We start from the raw sequence: 22,562 nt of genomic DNA, 5'->3' as shown, positions 1-22,562 counted from the left end.
TTAGTGCTAGTGCGATGGAAACACTGAACATGTTCAAATCTCACCTGGGAAACAGAAAGTGACATGAAGAGTCACTATCCGCATTACTTAGCTGACACATGATGCTGGAGACAAAATCATCCTAAGGGGAGAGAAATGTAACACCTGTGTTTCTAGATAGTCTTAGTAATCAAGCATGTAACCTTTATGGTCAAGTCATGTAGTTATTTTGTGAATGAATAAGACATGATTATTAATATATTATGTGCTTATGTGTTTTAATATGATATTAAGATATATTATACAATAAAATAAATAATATTTAAAATACACGTCAAAAAACAAAAGATCGCTTAGGAAAAATAATCTCAACCTAGTTATAGTAATTGTAATTAGGATCATGTACCATATTTAGAGCGCTTCGGTACGACTTAGAACAAAGAAGTTAGGAAGCGCCAATGTCTCGCGATAAAACCGACACGGCTACTGATAGCGTAAAAAATGAATCTCAGTTAGAGTGCTTTTTCGCTTAGGAAGTGTAAAGGTAATTCATAGATATCTTAAAAGTGAATTTGTGTGTATATGTATCGTCTAAATCTGAATTCACTAGAGGAAGTTATGATTTTTCTAAAATTTGGCGCAACAGTGTGGACACCGATATCAGATTTTAGATCGATAGATTGTTAGCAAAAAACAATCTAAATGAGAGTTGAAGATCTCGTTGTTAAGATTCCAATGATATAAAACCCATTAGAAATGGAAGTCGGATGTTAGAGTTATGCATTTTATATGGGATTTAATAGGCGAAGCTTGTAGAAATAAAATAAATCAGAATTAGCTGATGAAGTGTGAAGGAAAGTTGTAGATCTCGTTGAGAGCTTTCCGTGGATATAAATAAGGTTAAAAACAATGCTCTTATGAAGGTGTTATGCAATTTTGAAAATGTAGAAACGTCATACGTATACTCAAATCATGCTTAGCTTGCACGTGAAGTCAACCATGTAGCCCCTCCCAAATCCTGCCACGTGTTGGCAGCCCAATGGATCAACGTCACCCTTATGCACGGTGCACCTCCTATTGCACAATGCACAAAACTCCAAACTCACCTATAAATACCAACTCATTGTTTCACTCCTCCCCACACACTCGGTATTTCTCTGAAAATTTTGATATCCCATTTTTCTTCATTCTAGCTGCAGCGAAGCCCTACGACACCCTCATCAACTTTCCATAACCTTCATGTAGGAAGGACCTAAGTCGGTATTCTGACTGTTTAGATCCTGATTCTCATCTATTTTACCTTTTAAGTGAGCTATGATTCCACGTTTTCATGTTTATTAATCTACTATAGGATATGTGTCTATAATGGTCATGTCGGCTTGGTTGTTGGATTTTAAAAAGACTATATGTTGAAATAATCCTGCATCCCGATTGTCCCGCCTGACCGATCCTTACTTGTTTGATCTTGAATTAGACTTTGGAATTGTTGAGGAATCTTAACTCTTAAGATAATAGTTCCACATAGTATAAAACTAGACTATGACACAGTATTATGTACATCTTAGTCTTTCGAGAAAGGTGTAAGGCATAGCTTTGCCCGATTCACCAATCACCAGACACTTTTCAAGTGAGTGTGTAGTTATTATCAAGAACATAATCTTAACTTAAAAAATCCATATAATAAATGTTTTTTTTTATTATTTGTGTTATGTGCTATTTATAAAGATAAGATAGTAACATTTGGATTAGGAAGTGTTGTAGAAATCTATTATCTTTTGATATAGGTCTTGGCTTAGGTTAGGAATAATACTTATATAGGATTGGTTAGTGTCGAATAGGCTTGAAATCGATTAGGTATCGTAGTTGGGTTAGGGATGGGACCAGATTGGAGTGTAATCCTCCCCATATTTGGATGATTAGAAATGGTGGGTCCCGATCAGACAACCGAACGATTTTGTCATGGTCATCGACCAGAGTAGATCGCCAACACTTGACTATTTTTGGCGGTCTTGTGAATTACATTGTTAGCATGGCTTTACAACCCATGGACGTAGTTGAAATGAGAAGTCATATTCATCAGAATGTGTGAACATTGGTTGCCTTATATGACATACACTAGCCACAGACTCCTTAGCAGGTGTACTAAAAAATTTGCTTAGATAGTTCATCCGGTAAGGTGATTCTTCCAATTGATTTCAAATTAGGATATGTGAGGATCGGTTAGGACTGGGTAGATGGTTTTAGGATAGGTTGTATATTTACACCTAATATATGTCTTACAGGAATGATACTTTATCATTAAAACATATGGGCTTAAAAACTCTACGTATCTCACCAAGTTTCCCAAACCTAACCCAATCATTTTATTGCATCATAGGTAGTGGAACCAAAGTTGAAATTGCCTACTTAGGATGCTGAGTGGAATAAAGGATATGCTTGAATTATTAATTTTAGGACCTTTTTATCTACGTTGTCATGTATGTTCGGATATAAATGAATGAAATCCTGAAGGTTTTAATACAATGACATTTGTTATTTGAAAGATGTTTATTTAACTAGAAACTTCCGCATTTTCAATACTTAAAAGCATAAACAAAATTTTTAAATTGGTTTTGAAAAATAGTGGATGTTACAATAGCAAAAGCAACTGAGGTTCCGCTCCCTATCCCTCTTCCGGGAAAGCAGACTAGTATCATTTTCTTCGTTATCAACATCATTATCATCAATAATCATCCTAACAACATCTCCAAAGTTTTATTAATACTACCGAAGTCCGAATCATATGAGTCATGGACGTGAATAGAAGACTGAGACTCTTCACCATGCTCCTCGTTATGATCCTCACTATTCCATGCTTCTTCATCATTACTCGTGCTATCATCCATTATAGGTAAATCAAAAGCATATGAGGCAATACCTCGATCATAATTCTTGCCTTCAAGAAAGTGACACAACAAAAAAGAAATCAGGCATCACCTATATAGACAAAGATGCACACAACATTAAAAAGATTGGCGGGCAATGTAGACAAGCATTAAAAGTTCAACAAGGGTTTAAGAACAAAAGGAAATACCTGGCCCCTGAACATACAAGGAAGGAGCAGTTACCATCCGAGTACAATGCCACCTTAGGAAATTTTTTTGTAACCGAACACAATCTAGATATTTTGGATATATCTTGACCAAGATTAGAAGATCACTTAGGTTTTTATTCTTAAATGATACCAGGGGATGAAAAAAATTAGGATAAGTAAAACGCGAAGCAATGATCCATATAAACTCGTTTTCCACCCTTTGATGGATTCAGGAAGGCCCTCTTTGAAGCTCTTTCCACTGGAACGAAAATAGATACATGCACCACTACTTCATATACACAAGAAATACTATAACAAATCCATTATCGAAAAAACAAGACATGCATGGCACAATAACTCAAAACAAATTATCTTCGAATGGAATTATGTTTCAGTTGACAAGTATGGATTCTATAATCCTGAATCACTTGACCAAAGAGGGCGACAAAGGAACCCTTAAATCTGATTCAAGATAATAAAGATAAAATCTCTTCTTACCAGCATATGGATTATCGATAGTGGCACCCACACAAGAAATTTTGGCACCATCCTACTCAATGAGATGATATTTATGAGAAACTTCGGCTAGCCGATCACGAGATACTGTAGAATGTAAGATGGACATGGTAAGTCAAGACTTTATCTCTAATAAGACAAAAAAATAATGGCAAAATAGAATAACTAGAAGGAAATAGAAGAATAGTTGATATCATAGATATTTATAAGGGAAAAGAGGCAGGAGTGCCAATTTTCTGAGGAACCAATGACATCAACAATTATGCGAGTGTGCAAGCGAGTGTAACCAACATCAGACAATTCATTACCTAGGTAATTAAAGGATATTTAAATTCCAATTATTAAAAACGGTTGAGCACCATCCTTTAGCAATTAAGTTGGGAGGATTAATGGTGTATGGAAGTTAGCCCATACATAAAGTCGAAGCAAAAATATTAAAGAATGCCTAACCAGCACCGTAAGCCCATAGCTTACCAGGTCGGTTACCTTTAGCAGCCCAAATCAACTGTACAGTTGGTAAAGGGAATATTTGATTGCAATAAATTCATCTGTGCAACATCCTAGGGAACACAAAAAAGGCAGTACTATTATATTAAAGGTTACCCTTGTAACCCTTGGGAAAAGGTGTAAACCGGTCAATGAAACATGAACTCGGACTTTTTTATTTGTATATAAAGGCCATGATACACACTGAAAAAGGTAGAAAATTTCCCTGGATAATAAATTTTGCAAAAGTCACAATTGACATCTAATTTAGGCATCAGAGAGCAATACTGGGGTCCATCCATCGGTATCGCTTCCTAACCTAGCATGTGTATACTTTTTCAACGTGCCTTATTGTTTGTGCATAAGGAAAAGAGACGACATGGTTACTACCAGACATCCAGGAGGCTACATAGCAACATTATGACTCAAGAACATGTCAAGAACATTGCAAGTTACTTTAAAGATAAATTTTTTGCTCCTAGAGAATAATAAGAGCATATTCTTGGTATGTAAAACTGAAGCAACATATAAACAACCCATCTTATTTATTAAATAAATAGTGTCATACTTAATGTGTTCTCATTGATAATGCCATAACTATGAAGAGGCTTGAATTCATTTTCTTTTTAATGATGCCATGAATGTTAGAAAATAAGGTAGAAACAGAATATGATAATCACTGGATTCTTCAAGGAGGTGTTGGTTCACTTTCCATATCGATATTTTCCCATATGCCTAGGTTACGAGAAATTCAACACAGGATAATCCTCAAAGGGATAACCAGTGTTCTAGGCACAAAAGATAGTCATGAACTAGATAAAATATGGTGTGTCAATTTTGTATGTTTAAAAAAAAGAGCGAGAGCATTCTAATATCCAGAAATCAAAATTAACTACCTTTATAAGGTAGTTTGGGTTGAAAGGTGTGACATTCCCATTTTCACAGCCAGAAAAGACTAATTTGTTTATGCTTATTTAAAATTAAGATTATCCTTTTTGAAGAATAGTATTGCGGAATTTGTTCCCAATAAAGCATGATAATGGTATTATCAAAGAATTTCCGAAGAAATGTATTTTATTTATATTAAAACATTGGGATGTCATCGTTAATACAGAAACATAAGCATAACGGAATATTACAAGCCTTACATTAATTAAACTAGTTGACTAATAATCCTTACAGTATGTATCTTTCATATAGTCACATGTGATACAACAAACTGAGTGGGTCAGCTTGGGGAACCTGGTGAATATATAGGGATTTCAATCCCACAATGTGATAATAATGTATATCTCAAACCTGTAAATCCAACTATTATCAATAACACAAATATATCATATCTCTACAGCAATTTATCCCATCTTGTCGATTTCCACGTATAGATCCTATAAAATGATCTCTTAAGATCTAGCCTAAAAGATCAATATGAATAACAATCTGACGATGCTGCTTCAGAAATTCCTTGGCAGAAAACGAGGATCAATAAATACATCAAATGAGGGGAATGGAACAAGTTTTACCACGAACCTCCATTCGTAAAAACAACATGACAATTAAGTCAGGGATGGTTATCTAGATAACTGTGCCTAGAATTGGTCTGACACTGTGAGGTATTTTAATCCTAGACTCACCCTATCTAGCAATATAACATCAAACTTTACCTAGCAATGGTCTGAAACTATGAGGTATTTTACCCCCAGACTTACCCTATCCGGAAATACAACATCATGCATACCTGGTAGTGGTCTATTGTTGACACACTCTATTCGGCAGTCTATGAAGTTCCCTCAATTACTTCGTGAAAGGAAACTCTGTTACATGAAGCTTTTTTGATCACTTCATAAAGGAAACGATGACTCCAAAGCTCTTCAACATAAAAAGTAAAATACTAATAAAGTAATCCCGTACCCCGACATGCCATAGTGTAAAAAAGAAGGACTTTGTACATGATACTACTGCTGACACATTATAGTACCCTAGTATGAGTAGGACTCGTACCCTAGAACATAATAATACCTCGACATAAGAAACACCTAAGACATAGAGCTTTGAAAAAATATTTGGTACATAGAAAGTACTTTTATACGTAGGAGATACTCCATCGATCATAAATTTCCTCGAACAGAGTTTTTACGCTCTATTCTAATCATACATGTACCCTTAATAAGGTACTACCCAATATCCGAACTTAATTAAACTAAGCATCTCTTTTAAGTCTTATTTCATCACTAAGTGAGCCTAGCATGCTTATAATCAACTTTCAATACTAACTTTGTTATGGCAACATTATCTTTATTTAATTTAATATTTTATATAGAGTGTTAAGCATTAAGATACATTTATCTTCACATTTATAATAATTAAATTATTATTATCATGTAAATACATCTCAACACATATAAAACCATGTCTAGTTCGCATAACGTATATCAGCAAGTATACATATAACACATATTTCCATATAATAAGCATATAATTCACATATAGACTTCCAACATATACTTAATACCTTTATTAATACCTGTATTAAAATCATGTTCATGAAAGGGACTATGCACTCACTTATTAAAGTGATGACTTGAAATTTGGCAACGCTTCGCTTCTAGCAACTGTCTTTTCCATTGACGTAAATAACATTATTATCGCTATCTTTTAATCTAATATGTATTCTGATTATTAGTGTAGATTCATCATTAATTCAAAGTCTTCTTTCAAGATCTATCAAGTAAGGAACAACCATGTAGGATCATATCGGAGGTAGAGTCCGTTTGGTATACGAAGTATACTGTTTGGAAGTCCCACTTTAAACACCTCACTAAATTATAGCATAAACATCATCCATTTACGTATATCAATTAGTATAACAATTTGGAATAACTAATAAATCTTTTTTATAGGTTCATAATAACTATAATGAACTTAAACATAAGTTATACTTAAAGTAGGGTAAGCATAACTCACTTACAAAGGAGTTTAGCAAGGAACAAGGATCTGCGTGGGCAAAACTTCTGAGCCGAAAGCTCTTCTTCTCAGGGCCTTATGGCTCTCTAGGACTCGCTTCTAAAACCTAGGAGGTGCTAGGGAAAAGCCTTGAGGGTTTAGGGGTGTTGGGAGAGAAGTGGATGAGAATTGCTGTGGAAAAATGAGTTAAAACGAGTGCTATTTATAGGCTACCAGCACCCACGTATGTTGGGCATAATGGCCAAAACAGAAGTACGTTGGGCGTACTCAGTCCAGGTTTTGTTATCTCGTTCCAAGCTGTCGGGAGGAATGTGGGGCCCAGATCTTGCGACATGTCACTCACTGGTTAATCCTAAACATTAATTATCTTCTAAATTTTGTAACGAGCTCCGGTTTTGACGTTCTTCATATTCACGTGTAGGTAGCAACGTGATCTACAACTTTCGTTTAGCCACCATCGGCTAAGTTTGAATTTATTTTTAAAGTTATATTTTAACAGGCTTAGATAGTTAAAATCCGTTAAAAATTCATAACTTTGTCATCTGAAGTCAATTTTCATCTGTCTTTATACTGATGCGCTCCTATTAATGAGAACTTTGATTCTCATTTAGGTTGTGTCGGCTAAAAATCGATTGATCTAAAATTCAATTTCCGGGCTGCATACTGCTGTGCCAAATCTTAGAAAAATCATAACTTCCTCGAATGAAGTCAGATTTGTACGTTCTCTATATGCATGTTCTCGGTTTAACGTATACTATGACTTTCGTTTAGATCGCTAATGCTAAAAAGTATTTTATCGCAAACTCATTTTTACGATACACAACATCGTACCGGTTTAGTCGCGAAACTTCGATGGGTCATAACTTCTTCGTTATAAGTCAGATTTTAGCATTCTTTATATGTATGAAATCTTGTGACATATACTATAACTTGTTTAAGATTATTTACTCTAAATAATCTTCTATCAATAGTCGTTTTTGACACTTATTGTCTCTAAATTGAGTAGCCCGAATCTGTTAGCGTTACAGTTATCTCCCCTTAGGTGATTACGTCCCTGAGTCATCAACAAGACAGGGCTTGCATAATTACTCCATATGTTATCTTTTCATCCTAGGTAATAATTGTAACTCTTATATCCTTTCAAATGAGTATCTAACTCGTGGAGTTCTTAACTACTTGCGGTGCTCAATCTTGCACCAGCTCTCTTCGTACTATGTTGTACTTTCAAGCATAATCTTCAAGCTACAAACTAGATCTTTATTGCAAACTCCTGAACCTATTTAACTTAAGCTAATTTTTTTTACTTCGATTACCATAATAAACCGATGGGTTATGTTCTATTGACCTCATGTCGCATGATGCAACTCTTAGACTCAGGACTTTTAGAGTCAAATTCTAGAACGAAATATACCTTCCTTTATGTTCTATTGTGATATAATCACATTCTAGCATGAAGCACTTCTAGCTACAAGCTTCTTACCTTAACAATGTTTGAGATACTTCTATTGATCACTTCGATTGTCTTTTACTTCAATCTTCTGGCTTAATTCGAATGTTACATTGAACTTGGTTCTCTGAACCACGTAACACACTCATCTTAACCGGACTCGATTTGATATGACCACAAGGGTCGGAAAAACAATCATCTTCTTAGTCATTACCGAAATGATGGTAACGACATACATGAATAAAACGGAATCAATTACTAGTGCCTTGGTAACCTTATGACTTTCCATGATCCAAGTGCGAGTCATGTGCTTCCGGTAGTATAGGCCTCTACTACCTTTCACACCTACGCATACGTTTCCTTAGTATTGTCTCGCAGTCCCCAAGTTCTTATTTCCTAAAATCACATCATGATTTAACACATATGAATGTGTCCAAATAATCATAAAAATTCCCTAGACTCTACCAGGACTTCTTCCATGCGTATCTTTAATCATCAATTCTACTTCAACTCAGTTGGTAGTGGAAATGCCAGATGATGGGATAACTTCATGGATTACACCAATCATTTTATTATCCTACCAATCAAATGTTTACATTTGGATGTACCTACTCCTCTATACGTGTTGTATTATAAAAGCAATATACCACTCTTACGATATCTTCCAATAGGTATCATTCGTTATCGTAAGGCTTCTCATTTCCTCCATTTACTCAATTTGCTACGAGTTTTCACCATGACATTCCATACACCGTAATAGTTGTTCGAGATGAGAAATTTAAGATAGAGAAGGTTTAGACGTGTAAAAACTTCTTATTACTCCGAACAGTTACATGCCAGTTTAATATCATAATTAAATGTTTAGAAATCTGAACACATAAAATTTCCAGATCTAGTCAGCAATAGGGCATAGATCCGATCAAACGATAGAATCACAAAACATATAAGGCATCTTATAGCATAAATAATTTTGCGCATAAAACAAATTTAGGAATCTTCCCCTAAATAAGCTAGTGCTCGTGTCTATTCAAGCATACATCGTAAATATTCCAGAGACTCATCTCACAATCATCGCTTAGCATTTTAAGTTTAAGTGTAGAAATTTCCTACAAGTACCTACTTCACTTAAACTAATGCGCTGATACCAACTGTGACATCTCCATTTTCACGGCTAGAAAAGACCGATTTGTTTATGCCTATTTAAAAATCAGAGTATCCTTTTAAAGAATAGTATTGCGAAATTTGTTCCCAGTAAAACATGATAATGATATTATCAAAGAATTTATGAAGAAATGTATTTTATTTATATTAAATCATTGGGATGTCATCGTGAATACAGAAACATAAGCACAACGAAATATTACAAGCCTTATAGTAATTAAACTAGTCACCTAATACTCCTTGAATCTCTCAGCAACATGTATCTTTCATATAGTCACCTGTGATACAATAAACTGAGTGGATCAGGTTGGGAAACCTAGTGAGTACATAGGGATTTTAATCCCACAATGTGATAATAATGTATATTTGAAACCTACAAATCCAACTATTATCATTAACACAGATATATCATATTTGTACAACAATTTATCCCATCCCGTCGATTTCCATATATAGATCCGATACAACGATCTTACAAGATCTAGCCTAAAGGATCAATATGAATAACAATCTGACAATACTGCTTCGGAAATTCCGTGGCAGCAAACGAGGATCAATAAATACATCAAATGTGGGGAATGGAAAAAGTTTCACCATGAACCTTCGTTCATAAAAACAACATGACAATTAAGTTAGGGATGGTTATTATCATTTAAATATATTTCAACACATATAGAACCATGTCTGGTTCGCATAGCGTATATCATCAAATATACATATAACACATATTTCCAGATAATAAGCATATAACTCACATATAAAATTTCAACATATATATAATACTTTTATTAATACTGGTGTTAAAATCATGTTCATCAAAGGGAATGTGTACTGACATGTTAAAGTGGTGACTTGAAATTTGGGCAGCGCTTCGCTTCTAGCAACTGTCTTTTCCATTGATGTAACCTAGCATTATTATCACTAAGTTTTAGTCTAATATTTATTGCTACTAATTGTTAGTCTAGATTCCTCATTAACTCAAAGTCTACTATTAAGATTAATCAAGTAAAGAACAACCAGGTAGTATCATATAAAAGGTAGAGTCTGTTTGGTATACGTAGTATATTGTTTGGAAATACCACTTTAAACACCTCACTAAATCACAACTTAGATATCATCCCTGTAAGTAGATCAATCAATATAACGACTTGGAATCACAACAAAATATTACAAGCCTTATAGTAATTAAAATAGTATCCTAATACTCCTTCAATCTCTTAGTAGCATGTATCTTTCATATAGTCACCTATGATACAATAAACTTAGTGGGTCAGGTTGGGAAATCTGGTGAGTACATAAGGATTTTAATCCCACAATGTGATAATAATGTATATCTGAAACCTGCAAATCCAACTATTATCATTAACACAAATATATCATATGTACAACAAATTATCCCATCCCGTCGATTCCCACGTATAGAGCATATACAACGATCTTACAAGATCTAGTCTAAAGGATCAATATGAATAACAATCTGACAACGCTGCTCTGAAAATTTCGTGGCAGCAAACGAGGATCCGTAAATACATCAAATCAGGGGAATGGAAAAAATTTCACCATGAACCTTCGTTCGTAAAAACAACATGACAATTAAGTCAGGGATTGTTATCTAGAAATACCCCCAGACTCACCTTATCTGAGAATACAACATCAAACTTTGCCTAACAGTGGTCTGAAATCATGATGTATTTTACCCACAGACTCACCCTATCCGGAAATACAACATCAGACATACCTGGTAGTGGTCTATTGTTGACACACTCTATTAGGCACTCTATGAAGTTCCCTCAATTACTTCATGAAAGGAAATGCTGACACATGAAGTTCATCTCATCACTTCATAAAGGAAACGATGACTCCAAAGCTCTTCAAAATAGCATGTATGGAAGAATACTAACAAAGTACTCCTGTACCCCCGACAAACAATAGTGTAAAAAAGGACTTTGTAAATGATAGTACTTCGAGCACATTATAGTACCCTAGTATGAGTAGGAATTGTACCCAAGAACATAATAATACGCCGACACAAGCAGCACCTAAGACACAGAGCTTTGAAAAAGACTTGGTACTTTGAAAGTACTTTTGTACATACAACATACTCCACCGATCATCAATCTCGTCGAACAAAGTTTCTATTCTCTATTCCGATCACACACGAATCCTTATTAAGATACTACCCAATATCCAAACTTAATTGAACTAAGCATCTCTTTTAAGTCTTATTTCATCACTAAGCGACACTAAAATGCTTATAATCAACTTCCAATACTAACTTCGTTACGAAAACATTATCTTAACTTAGTGTAATATTTTATACAGAGTATTAAGCATTAACATACATTTAAATTCTATTTTATAATACTTCCATTGTCATTATCATTTAAATATATTCCAACACATATAGAATAATGTCTGGTTTGCATAACGTATATCATCAAATATACATATAACACATATGTCCAGATAATAAGCACATAACTCACATATAAACTTTCAACATATATTTAATACTTTTATTAATACTGGTGTTAAAATCATGTTCATAAATGGGACTATGTACTCACTTGTTAAAGTGATGACTTGAAATTTGGGCAGCGCTTTGCTTCTAGCAACTGTTTTTTCCTTTGATGTAACCTAGCATTATTATCTCTACATTTTCGTCTAATATCTATTGAGACTAATTGTTAGTATAGATTCCTCATTAACTCAAAGTCTACTATTAAGATCAATCAAGTAAAGAACATCCAGGTAGTATCATATCGGAGGTAGAGTTCGTCTGGTATATGTAGTGTACTATTTGGAAATACCACTTTAAACACCTCACTAAATCACAACTTATATATCATCCCTGTAAGTAGATCAAACAATATAACGACTTGGAATCATGGATTAATATTGTTTATAGGTTCATAATAACGATAATGAACATTAAACCGGGCTCTGCGCGGGCAGAACTTATGAGCCGGAATCTCTTCTTCATGGAGCCTTCTGGCACTCAGGACTCGTATATAACACCTAGGAGGTGCTAGGGAAAATCCTTGAGGGTTTGGGGGGTGTTGAGAGAGAAGTGGATGATAATTGTTGTGGAGAAATGAGGAAAAACGAGTGCTACTTATAGGCTGCTAGCACCCGCGTACGATGAGCGAACATAAGGATACATTGGGCGTAATAGCCAAAACAGCAGTATGTTGGGCGTACTTTGAATTACGATGGGCGTACTCAGTCTAGGTGTCGCAATCTTGTTCCAAGCCGTCGGGAGGAAGGGTTGGCCCAAATCTTAACACGTATCACTCGTTAGTTAATCCTAAACATTAGTTAACTTCTAAATTCCATAACTTTTACATACGAGCTCAAGTTTTTGACGTTCTTTATATCCACGTGTAGGTAGCGACGTGCTCTACAACTTTTTTTAGACTCCAACGGCTAATTTTGACTTTTTTTAAAAGTTATATTTTAACAGGCTTAGATAAATCTGTTAAAAAATCATAACTTTGTCATCCGATGTTCGTTTTTGTCTGTTTTTATACCTTTGAGCTCCTACTAATGAGATATTCGATTCTCATTTAAGTTGTGTCGGCTAAAAATCGATCGATCAAAAATTCAATTTCCGGGCTGCATACTGCTATGCCAAATCTTAGAAAAACCATAACTTCGTCTAACGAAGTCAGATCTGAACGTTTTGTATATGCACGCTCTCGATTTAACGTATACTAAGACTCTCATTTAGATCGCTACGGTTAAAAAGTATTTTATCGCAAACTCGCTTTTTACGATACACATCGTCGTGCTGGTTTAGTCGTAAAACTTCGACGGTTCATAACTTCTTCGTTATAAGTTAGATTTCAGCATTCTTTATATGTATGGAATCCTTCTGACATATGCTATAACTTGGTTAAGATTATTTACTCTAAATAACCTTCTATCAAAAGTCATTTTTGACGCTTATTGTCTCTCAATTGACTAGCCCGAATCTGCGGTATTACAAAAAAGCATACATAATTTTTTTAGAACCCCCAAAAATTCAATAATTTCTACCAAGGTACCTTTAGTAATTTACAATTTTTTTCCCTAGCCAACCAAGGGGTGCTGCCCTTTGGAACCTCGCAAGGGTGGTACAATCTCCTTGACCCCAACTATTTTGGTCATAACGAAATCAATCTATATTAATACAAGTGTGCACTCCACACCTCCAACATTGTATTAAAACTACGATATAATCCCCTTTGAAATATGCATAAAGTCCAATACATAGAATGAATCAGTAACGCTAAAATCACCCCAATGAATGCCTTGTTACCTATCTCAAACACATATAATCATTTTATACCATCAACCTACAACTACCAATGTAAGACATAATTTTGTAAAGCAACAATATAAAAACGTTTCTATCTAAAAAAATATTTATACAAATAATTTGAGTTTAATATATTGTGGATAACTAGGTTAGAAGTAGTATTAATGTTTCCTTTATTTGTTTATATGTGTATGAGACCTCATGCAGGATGCCCCTTGGTGTCATGCTTAAGAAAAAAAAAACAATTTTTAGTTACATTAGTTTACTTTCAACATTTAACTGAGATGAATTAAAAAAAACTTCAGAAATGCAAATATATGTAGACCCCATATTAACTTTATAAAAGAGCCCTTGTAGAGAGATGAGAGACTCCAACATATATAGTCACTTATAAGACCGTGTCACACCAATGTGGGATACAATAACACTTTTATCTTTATTCGGAGGATTGATGAGAATAGAAAGGGATGTGCTGAGGCAAAGGGGTGCTATACACCGACTCTAATACCATGTAAATATATGTGGAGCCCATATTAACTCTTTGAAAGATCCTTTGCAGAGAAGAGAGATTCCAATATATATATATATATATATATATATATATATATATATATATATATATATATATATCCACTTATAAGACCTTATCACACCTATGTGGGATACACTAACAAGAAACATGATAATTAATTATTGATGGGTTATCAAGATTACTTCTATGTACTTGTAGAATTTCACATAACAATTATAGGCACATGCAACCTAGAAATTCTATGGATTTTCAAATAATAGCAACGTACTTTGAAAACCTAAATAACCCTAGCTAAAATCAAAAATTACAAAGTTTAGGTTACATACCTTTTGTTATAATCGAAAATAACAACCAACTTTGAAGAACCCTTCTTTGGAATGCTAGCCCTAATAATGTGGAAGCCTCTAATGTATCACTCCTAAACCCTAGGAAACCCTAAGATCGAAATAAGAGAGAGGGGAGAGGGGAGAAAAATGATTTCTCTATGTGAGAAGGATGGATTGATTTTGGCCCAGGGTTAAGACCATTTATATAGCTGTCAGATAACACTTAAACCCTAGATTTGAATAATAAATTAATATTATTTATACCTATTCAAATCTTGTTTCATTAATATTATTTTATACCTATTCAAATCTTTTTTTTTTAAAACGTCTATAAGATGGAGGGTTCTAGAATTGCCTTCCTTTTTCAATTATTAAACAATTGCGATTCAACTATTGCACCATTTATTATTTCTAATTAACCCAATATTAATTCCAATTAGTTATGTTTAATTATTAATTAATTATTACTATTTGTAATTAATATATTAATAAATCTTTTACCTCTCTCTTAATAGCAACCCAAGAAGGCTTTACTTTTTTCATTATACTAATTTATTTAGGACCTTAGAAACCTTAATCTAACAATCTCTCACTTGGATAAGTCGTCAACTAGAATTGCAAGTATAAATCTCTAACTAACAAGTAGATAGTGCATTCCAAAGCCATTGTCGAACTCAGATTAAAATAGACGTTGGCCCTAATATAATCGATCAACTATTCCTTCTATCTATAAGATATCATATGGACATAAGACACGAATATAAATCAATCTCATAGTCAAAGATTCTATTTCCCGATTTCTGATTTATGACTACTAGATTCAGATCACTAATTAAACACATCAATTTAGTATGGGCATGGCCAAACACTTCAGATATCAGCAACAAATCGTTGAGGTGCCTAAAGATATAACTTTTATGTTGAGGCAAAATGAACGAATAAACTTTGACTATATAAGCATACCTTTCACTCATCATGTCATATATGGAATTACACTTTATGACATCTTGTTACGAATGCGTTGATGCAAAATAGTATACAACAGACTTGGAAACTATGACTTATATATCTTCGTTTGAAGAATAAAATATATTATCGTCTTATAATTACTCGTGATTGAATATATGAATTAATATCTAAGCGTGAGTTTAACCAACAATCAAAATTCATAGTTTCTAAGTACTCATGAATCTTGCAGCAATCCCTATGCAATGTCCAATTATCATGGACAATCTACAAATATTTCATCACAATCTTAAATCAATACGGACTCCCAAAAATATGAATAACTATGACATTTTGAATAAATTAATATTCAGGAAGTAACACACAAAATGAAACAAAATGATAAATTAATTGTCTGTGTTATCATACTCTTTGAATATAAATAATTCCCTATTATCTAATCACCACACAGTTACACATTTATTGTTTGTATAAATGTTTCGGGGTCATCGACTCAATGACTAAACTATAGGAAAGATGTGACATTTGGGTTTTTTTTCCAGGATACTCCTATAATTAAACTAAAAGACCATCGTTTGGTAAAAAAATTATAGGTTAATTCTTAATATTTTATGTTTCTAAAAAGCTTTCAATGGAGATGCTTATAGGTTAAACTTAGGCCCAATTAGTCCATGAGGCCACAAGTTGTTGCACACATCGCACATAGTTTAGGCGTCAATGAGAGAGGATAGACTAGTCGTACATGAAACCTATCTAAAAAGTTAATCTCTGAAAGGTAGGTTAAAACCATCTAAAATGAATCAAGAAACTTACATTTAAGAGAAATTGAGGAATCTAACCATAATTTAATGTGTATTTGAAAACAAATAACCACAAAAATTGTTTTCGACAAAAATAACCACTTAATTCGGAATGAGTACTCCATACCGAGATAAAAATTATTTTTCTGACAAAAATGTACATTTTGAACTAACATTTTGGAACTTCGAACCAACATTCTGGATTCCGAACCAACATTCTGGCTTCCGAACAGAAATTTCGGAGTTCGAAAAAAAAAAATTTATAGTTTCAAAAACAACTTTGAAATCCAAGGGTCAATTCCGAAAATTCGAAAAAAAAAAATTGTGTTTTACTTAAATACAACCCAAAAGTTAAACAGATAATAGTAAATGTGAATTATATTCAATATTAGAGAATAAAATCATAAATTTGATTGAAAAACGGTGAAATTAAACACTTCGAAATTGATATTTCAGATATAAGTAAAGAGATTTCTTTGAAAAAAAAAAAACCTCTTGGAATTTGAAAATCAAATCCAAAATAGAGCATTTTGGAGTAAGTGATGGTTTAACTGAATAAAATGTTTATTTTTTTTAAAAACTCATTAGAAGGTTAGTGTACTCAAGATTCCTATATTTCATGGCTATCGTAGTAAGCAAGATTTAATACAAGTTTTTGTTGGTATTGCAGGGTCCGGCGTTTCGGTTAAGATAATGAGTACGTTTATCCTCTTATCTGTTATAATTTGATTTGAATTTCCAAAGGTTGTGGTGATTGGAGGTTTCCTTTAATTAAATGCGATAAGGAAAACGAAGACAATGGTTGCATTTTGTGATAAATATTTATATTAGAATTTTTTTTCAAGGCTATTTCTGAGGCAGTAACTTTTTCTTTGTTTGCAGTTCTAGGAATTCTATCGGCAATATCACTATCAATTGTGTTGATGTGCATTTGCAGTATGAAATCCTCACTAAGAAGCAATTGTGTTGTCTTATCTAATCATCCAACTGCGGACGAGAATAGCATTGAGGCCTTTGTCATACAATATGGATCGTTGAGTGCAAAAAGATACACATATGCTGATATTAACGACATGACAAACTCATTTGAAGTTAAATTAGGACAAGGAGGTTTCGGTACTGTGTTTAAAGGGAAACTTTCAGATGGACGTCTTGTGGCTGTAAAAGTTTTGAACTCATCAAAAGCAACTGGGCAAGAATTCATAAACGAAGTTGCAAGCATTGGTAGGACATCTCATGTTAACATTGTTACTCTTTTGGGATTTTGTTTTGAGCATCAAAAAGGAGCTCTCGTATATGAGTTCATGCCAAATGGATCGTTAGAAAAGTTTATATATGGTCGTGTTTGTCCAAATACAAGCAAACCCATAGGTGTAGACAAGTTATATGAGATAGCCATTGGAATTGCACGAGGTCTTGACTACTTGCATCGTGGCTGCAACACTCGAATTTTGCATCTTGACATAAAGCCACATAATATCCTCCTTGATGAAGACTTTTGCCCAAAGATAGCAGATTTTGGGCTTGCAAAATTATACTCTAGGAAAGACAGTATCGTATCTATGTTAGAGGCTAGAGGCACTATTGGGTATATTGCCCCTGAAGTTGTTAATAGAAACTTCGGAGGTGTCTCCCATAAATCGGATGTCTATAGTTATGGGATGTTAATACTAGAAATGGTTGGGGGAAGGAAAAATGTTGATGCTGGTGTTGGTTCTGGGCATACGAGTGAGATATATTTCCCTCATTGGATTTACAACCGTCTGAAGAAGGATAAAATCTTATTAGATGGTGTGACAACTATAGAGGAAAATGATTATGCTAGAAAAATGACAATAGTCGGCTTATGGTGCATACAAACTGATCCAAAACAAAGGCCATCCATCAATGGAGTGATTGAAATGTTAGAAGGAAACATGGAGTCACTGGAAATTCCACCAAAACCATTCTTTTCTTCTCTTCCACGATCACAAGCCACCATATGTAACACATCAGAGGACGTCAGTATGGATCACTGTAGTATAAAAGAAGTATGAAATACTAACGCACTCATTGCATGCATGATGGTTTCATATTTTTCGAAGATATAAAGTTTGATGAAAAATTTCTTATTTTTAGGTATTGATATATCTTCTGACAATGTTTTTGTTCAAAGACTTTTTGAGAGGTTATTAAGCCATTTATCTTTGGTTCTTTTTAATATTATTCTCTAGTCCAATTTGTAGACTTGGTGGTTATAAAACATATTTTATCCTTTTCAGTTGTATACTTTTATGTAAGGATGAGCTTTTAATGAAGAAAAAAAGTAGGACGTTATATTTAATTTTATGTAGCATGCTTTAATTAAATCTATAATTAATCGCTGTATGTTCTTTTAAACTAATGTATTACGGACAAAATTTACTGAGAATAAAGTGGGAATCATTTAATCATTTCAAAACATATATATATATATATATATATATATATATATATATATATATATATATATATATATATATATATATATATATATATATATATATATAGAGAGAGAGAGAGAGAGAGAGAGAGAGAGAAAATTGCAAGAATGGTCCCTGTGGTATGTCAAACTAGCACCTTTGGTCCAAAATGGGTTTAGCTTGCAATGATGGTCCAATAATTTTGTTTTGTTGCGAGTTTTATCCAATTTCCTATGAACTTTTTTATAATGACAAATTCACCCTTATATTTTAATTTTCCATTTTTATTTTATTATCAATAATTAAAAATAAAACACAAATAAAATACCCTCTCTCTCTCTCTCTCTCTCTCCACCGTATTCGCCCTATATTTTTTTTTCTTTTTACCCAAGAACAGTTCATCTTCTTCATCCCTCCCCTGCCTATCTGATATGTCTTCTTCGACAATTTCAAAGAAATCAGTTCAAAACAATTTCAAAATCAAACATGCTGCAACCTCTCAGTGACCTATGTGAGAATACAATCGCCGGAAAACACATCTTTTCTCTTGCATGACCCACCCGCTTGACCCTCAACATCACCTATTATATTTGGCCATCATCCATCGTACCTCGCCCATCACCTAAACCAGGTAACATCTCCGACGAATACCAACAACACCATTGCCTCCTAGTTCAAACCACTATACCTGGCTTTTCTCTCATTTTCGTTTAGAGCTACAATGCCACTGTTATCGTTGTTCTTCTACAGGAGTCATCTTCTACGCCTAAAATTGATACACACACCGATTTAGAGAAGAACAAGAGAGAGCGACATGATTGGTATTTGATTCAATAATTGGAAAGGACACAAAAATTTCTAGGTTGTAAATCGTAATCCCTTTCATATGTAAATCATAATCTCTTTAACTTGTACTGATTTAGGGTATACGGTGTCTGCGATTCAGGGAGAGGGATAAAAGGGGTGCAGTTTACCTTCATCTTTATGTTTATTGAGTTGTTTGTGTGCTTGTGGGTTTGAATTAGGCAATTCATAGAAGAAATTGATTCCGATGGTGGTGATTGCAGTTCATCAGAAATCGATTTCTTAGTTCGTGAATATGATGTTCTTGTTCTTGAACTAAGGAAAAACCGAGTGTTCTTGAGATTCATATGCATATATGAGTGTGTATGTGTTTAGTCTATTCGACTTCATACAATGAATTGAACAAAACTAATAAAAGTTAGGGTTCTTCATTTTACAAATCCACTACCAGATCTGTATTAATTTTGTTTGTAGAGAGAGAGAGAGAAAGAGAGAGAGAGAGAGAGAGAGAGAGAGAGAAAGAAAGATAAAGAGAAAGAGAAAGAGAGAGAGAGAGAGAGAGAGAGAGAGAAAGAGAAAGATAAAGAGAAAGAGAAAGAGAGAGAGAAAGAGAGAGAGAGAGAGAGAGAGAGAAGGAGAGAGAGTATTTTATTTTTGTTTTATTTTTAATTGTTTTTTAATTATTGATAATAAAATAAAAATAGAAAATTAAAATATAAGGGCAAATCCGTCATTATAAAAAAATTCATAGGAAATTGGACCAAACTCGTAACAAAACGAAACTATTGGACCATCCTTGCGAGCCAAACCCATTTTGGACCAAAGGTGCTAGTTTTGACATACCACAAGGATCATTCTTGCAATTTTGTCATATATATATATATATATATATATATATATATATATATATATATATATATATATATATATATATATATATATATATATATATACTAGTCGGATACCCGCGCGATGCGGCGACGACGATTAGTTTCATTTTTTCGATTAGTTTTCAGACGAAAGTTAGTTCCATTACGACAGTCATCAAATTGTTACCTTTCAATTTGTTCCTAGTTAACATAAATTAAGACTTGTATTGATTATAAAAAATAGCTTATGTGAATGTTTTCAAAAAATGGTACTAACATATGTTGGGATAACTTAAGTTAATTTTTTTCCAGCAATAAAGTTCAGCTAAGTTCAGCAAGTAATTCATCGTTCTTGTTCTTTTCTTCTTCATTGTTCAGTTCATACCTTGGGCACCAAGGTAATATAAAGTGGTATACCTACACTTGGTATCAGAGCCTAGGGCTCGTGAAAGCATAGGGCAGTTGGTTTGAGAGTCGGTTTCAAGAAAACTATGAACTAATAACCAAATAAAAAAATCATGTAAATTTTTTGTCTTTTATTTTACCCAGTTTTTTCTAGTCCAATTTTGGTCTAGCGGTATTTTTCGTTCATATTTTTGGCTCAAATTCGATTTTTTTTTTAGTTCAATATCAGTTTAGTTTTTTTTTTTTTTTTTTTTTTTTTCACTTTTATGGATTTTGATGTTCATGTTGTCATTTGAGCTTAATCTATTCTTTTATATTGGTTAAAGTTTGTAAAACTCGATATAATCAAATTTTATGTAACATTATTCTTTTGTCATATTACATCAAACTAAAAATAAACATTTCACTTTATGTTATGAAATTTTTGTAGATATCTTGATTAATTTGTAACAGCCCGTCATTTCAAGTCAGTAAAAATCGAGTCCTGTAACCTCTTTGAGAAAGGAATTAGAATATCATCAAAAAATGAAGTATTCAAAAACTCTATTTGGAGTACGCTATGTGGTAGGTATCGTCTTAAGGTTTCCAAACATATAAATAACACAAAAATCCGAGTTATAACGAAGAAGTTATGATCATTCTAAGTTTTCCGACAAAAACCGGCAATACGAAGTTACGTAAAAACGCAAAGTTTCAATAAAACACTTTCTGACCTTAGGTGTCTAAATGAAAGTCATAGATATCGTTAAACTACAAACGTGCATAAAAAGAACGCTCAAATCGGACATCGTATGAAAAAGTTATGAATTTTTAAAGAAATTCCTTAATCACGTCATTTTAATAAATAAATAATAAAAATAATTTCGGAATTTGCCGACGGAATCTAAACGAAAGTTGTAGATCTTAGTCTCACCTTCGCGTGGATATAAAGAACGTCGAAAACGGAGTTCGTATGAGAAATATATAAATTTTTGAAGTTAATTAAATAAATTATATATAAAAATAAATCAAAAATCCGGTAATATCCGAAGGAGGAGTCAGCGTCCTCATCCGAGTTACGCGCCGCGTAACCTCGTACGCCCTGCGTACTCGAGGCCACGGCCTCAGATCGTCCACGTCGCCCCTATGCGAACCTACCCCCCCCCCCCCCCCCCGTCCCGTCCGAAGCGCGATGCAGCCGAGGATGCGGTCAGCGATGACGTCCCGTACGCGCCGCGTACGTGTGCCTTCCAGCCCCCTGTGAAAGGGATGCGAGGGTTCCCGGAAAAATTGATCATTCACTCTCCTTTTTCTTGCGTTTTGCCTCGTTTTCCGAGCTCGCACTACCCTGAAGCCCTGGTCATTTTGTGCAAGTCCCGAAGGTCGATTTTACTCCCGAGAAATCCCGAGAATCCCGAGGAAAATCCATTTCCCGAGACGAAACTCTGCCCGGTTTTCCATCTTGCTATCTTCAAACTTTCAAGTGAGTTCATACCCCTTTCAAACACACTTTAAAT

General features: G+C 33.9%; 1 protein-coding gene across 1 annotated transcript in view; it reads left to right on the top strand.

Moving 5' to 3' along the window:
• Positions 1-18,706, top strand: part of LOC145011315 (LEAF RUST 10 DISEASE-RESISTANCE LOCUS RECEPTOR-LIKE PROTEIN KINASE-like 2.1) — a 43,850-nt gene extending 25,144 nt beyond the window's left edge. Inside the window, exons 2-3 of the mRNA XM_078970016.1 lie at positions 17,218-17,244; positions 17,430-18,706. Of these exons, the coding sequence (XP_078826142.1) occupies positions 17,218-17,244; positions 17,430-18,583 (1,181 nt within the window). The 3' untranslated portion in view covers positions 18,584-18,706. The remainder of the gene's footprint in view (positions 1-17,217; positions 17,245-17,429) is intronic.
• The last annotated feature ends 3,856 nt before the right edge of the window (positions 18,707-22,562 follow it).

This window comes from Lactuca saligna, chromosome 8 (genome assembly GCF_052625555.1).
Source record: "Lactuca saligna cultivar CGN05327 chromosome 8, ASM5262555v1, whole genome shotgun sequence".
Taxonomy (NCBI): Eukaryota; Viridiplantae; Streptophyta; class Magnoliopsida; order Asterales; family Asteraceae; genus Lactuca; species Lactuca saligna.
The sequence above is the reverse complement of the archived record's forward strand: the minus strand, read 5'-3'. Positions and strand labels throughout refer to the sequence as shown.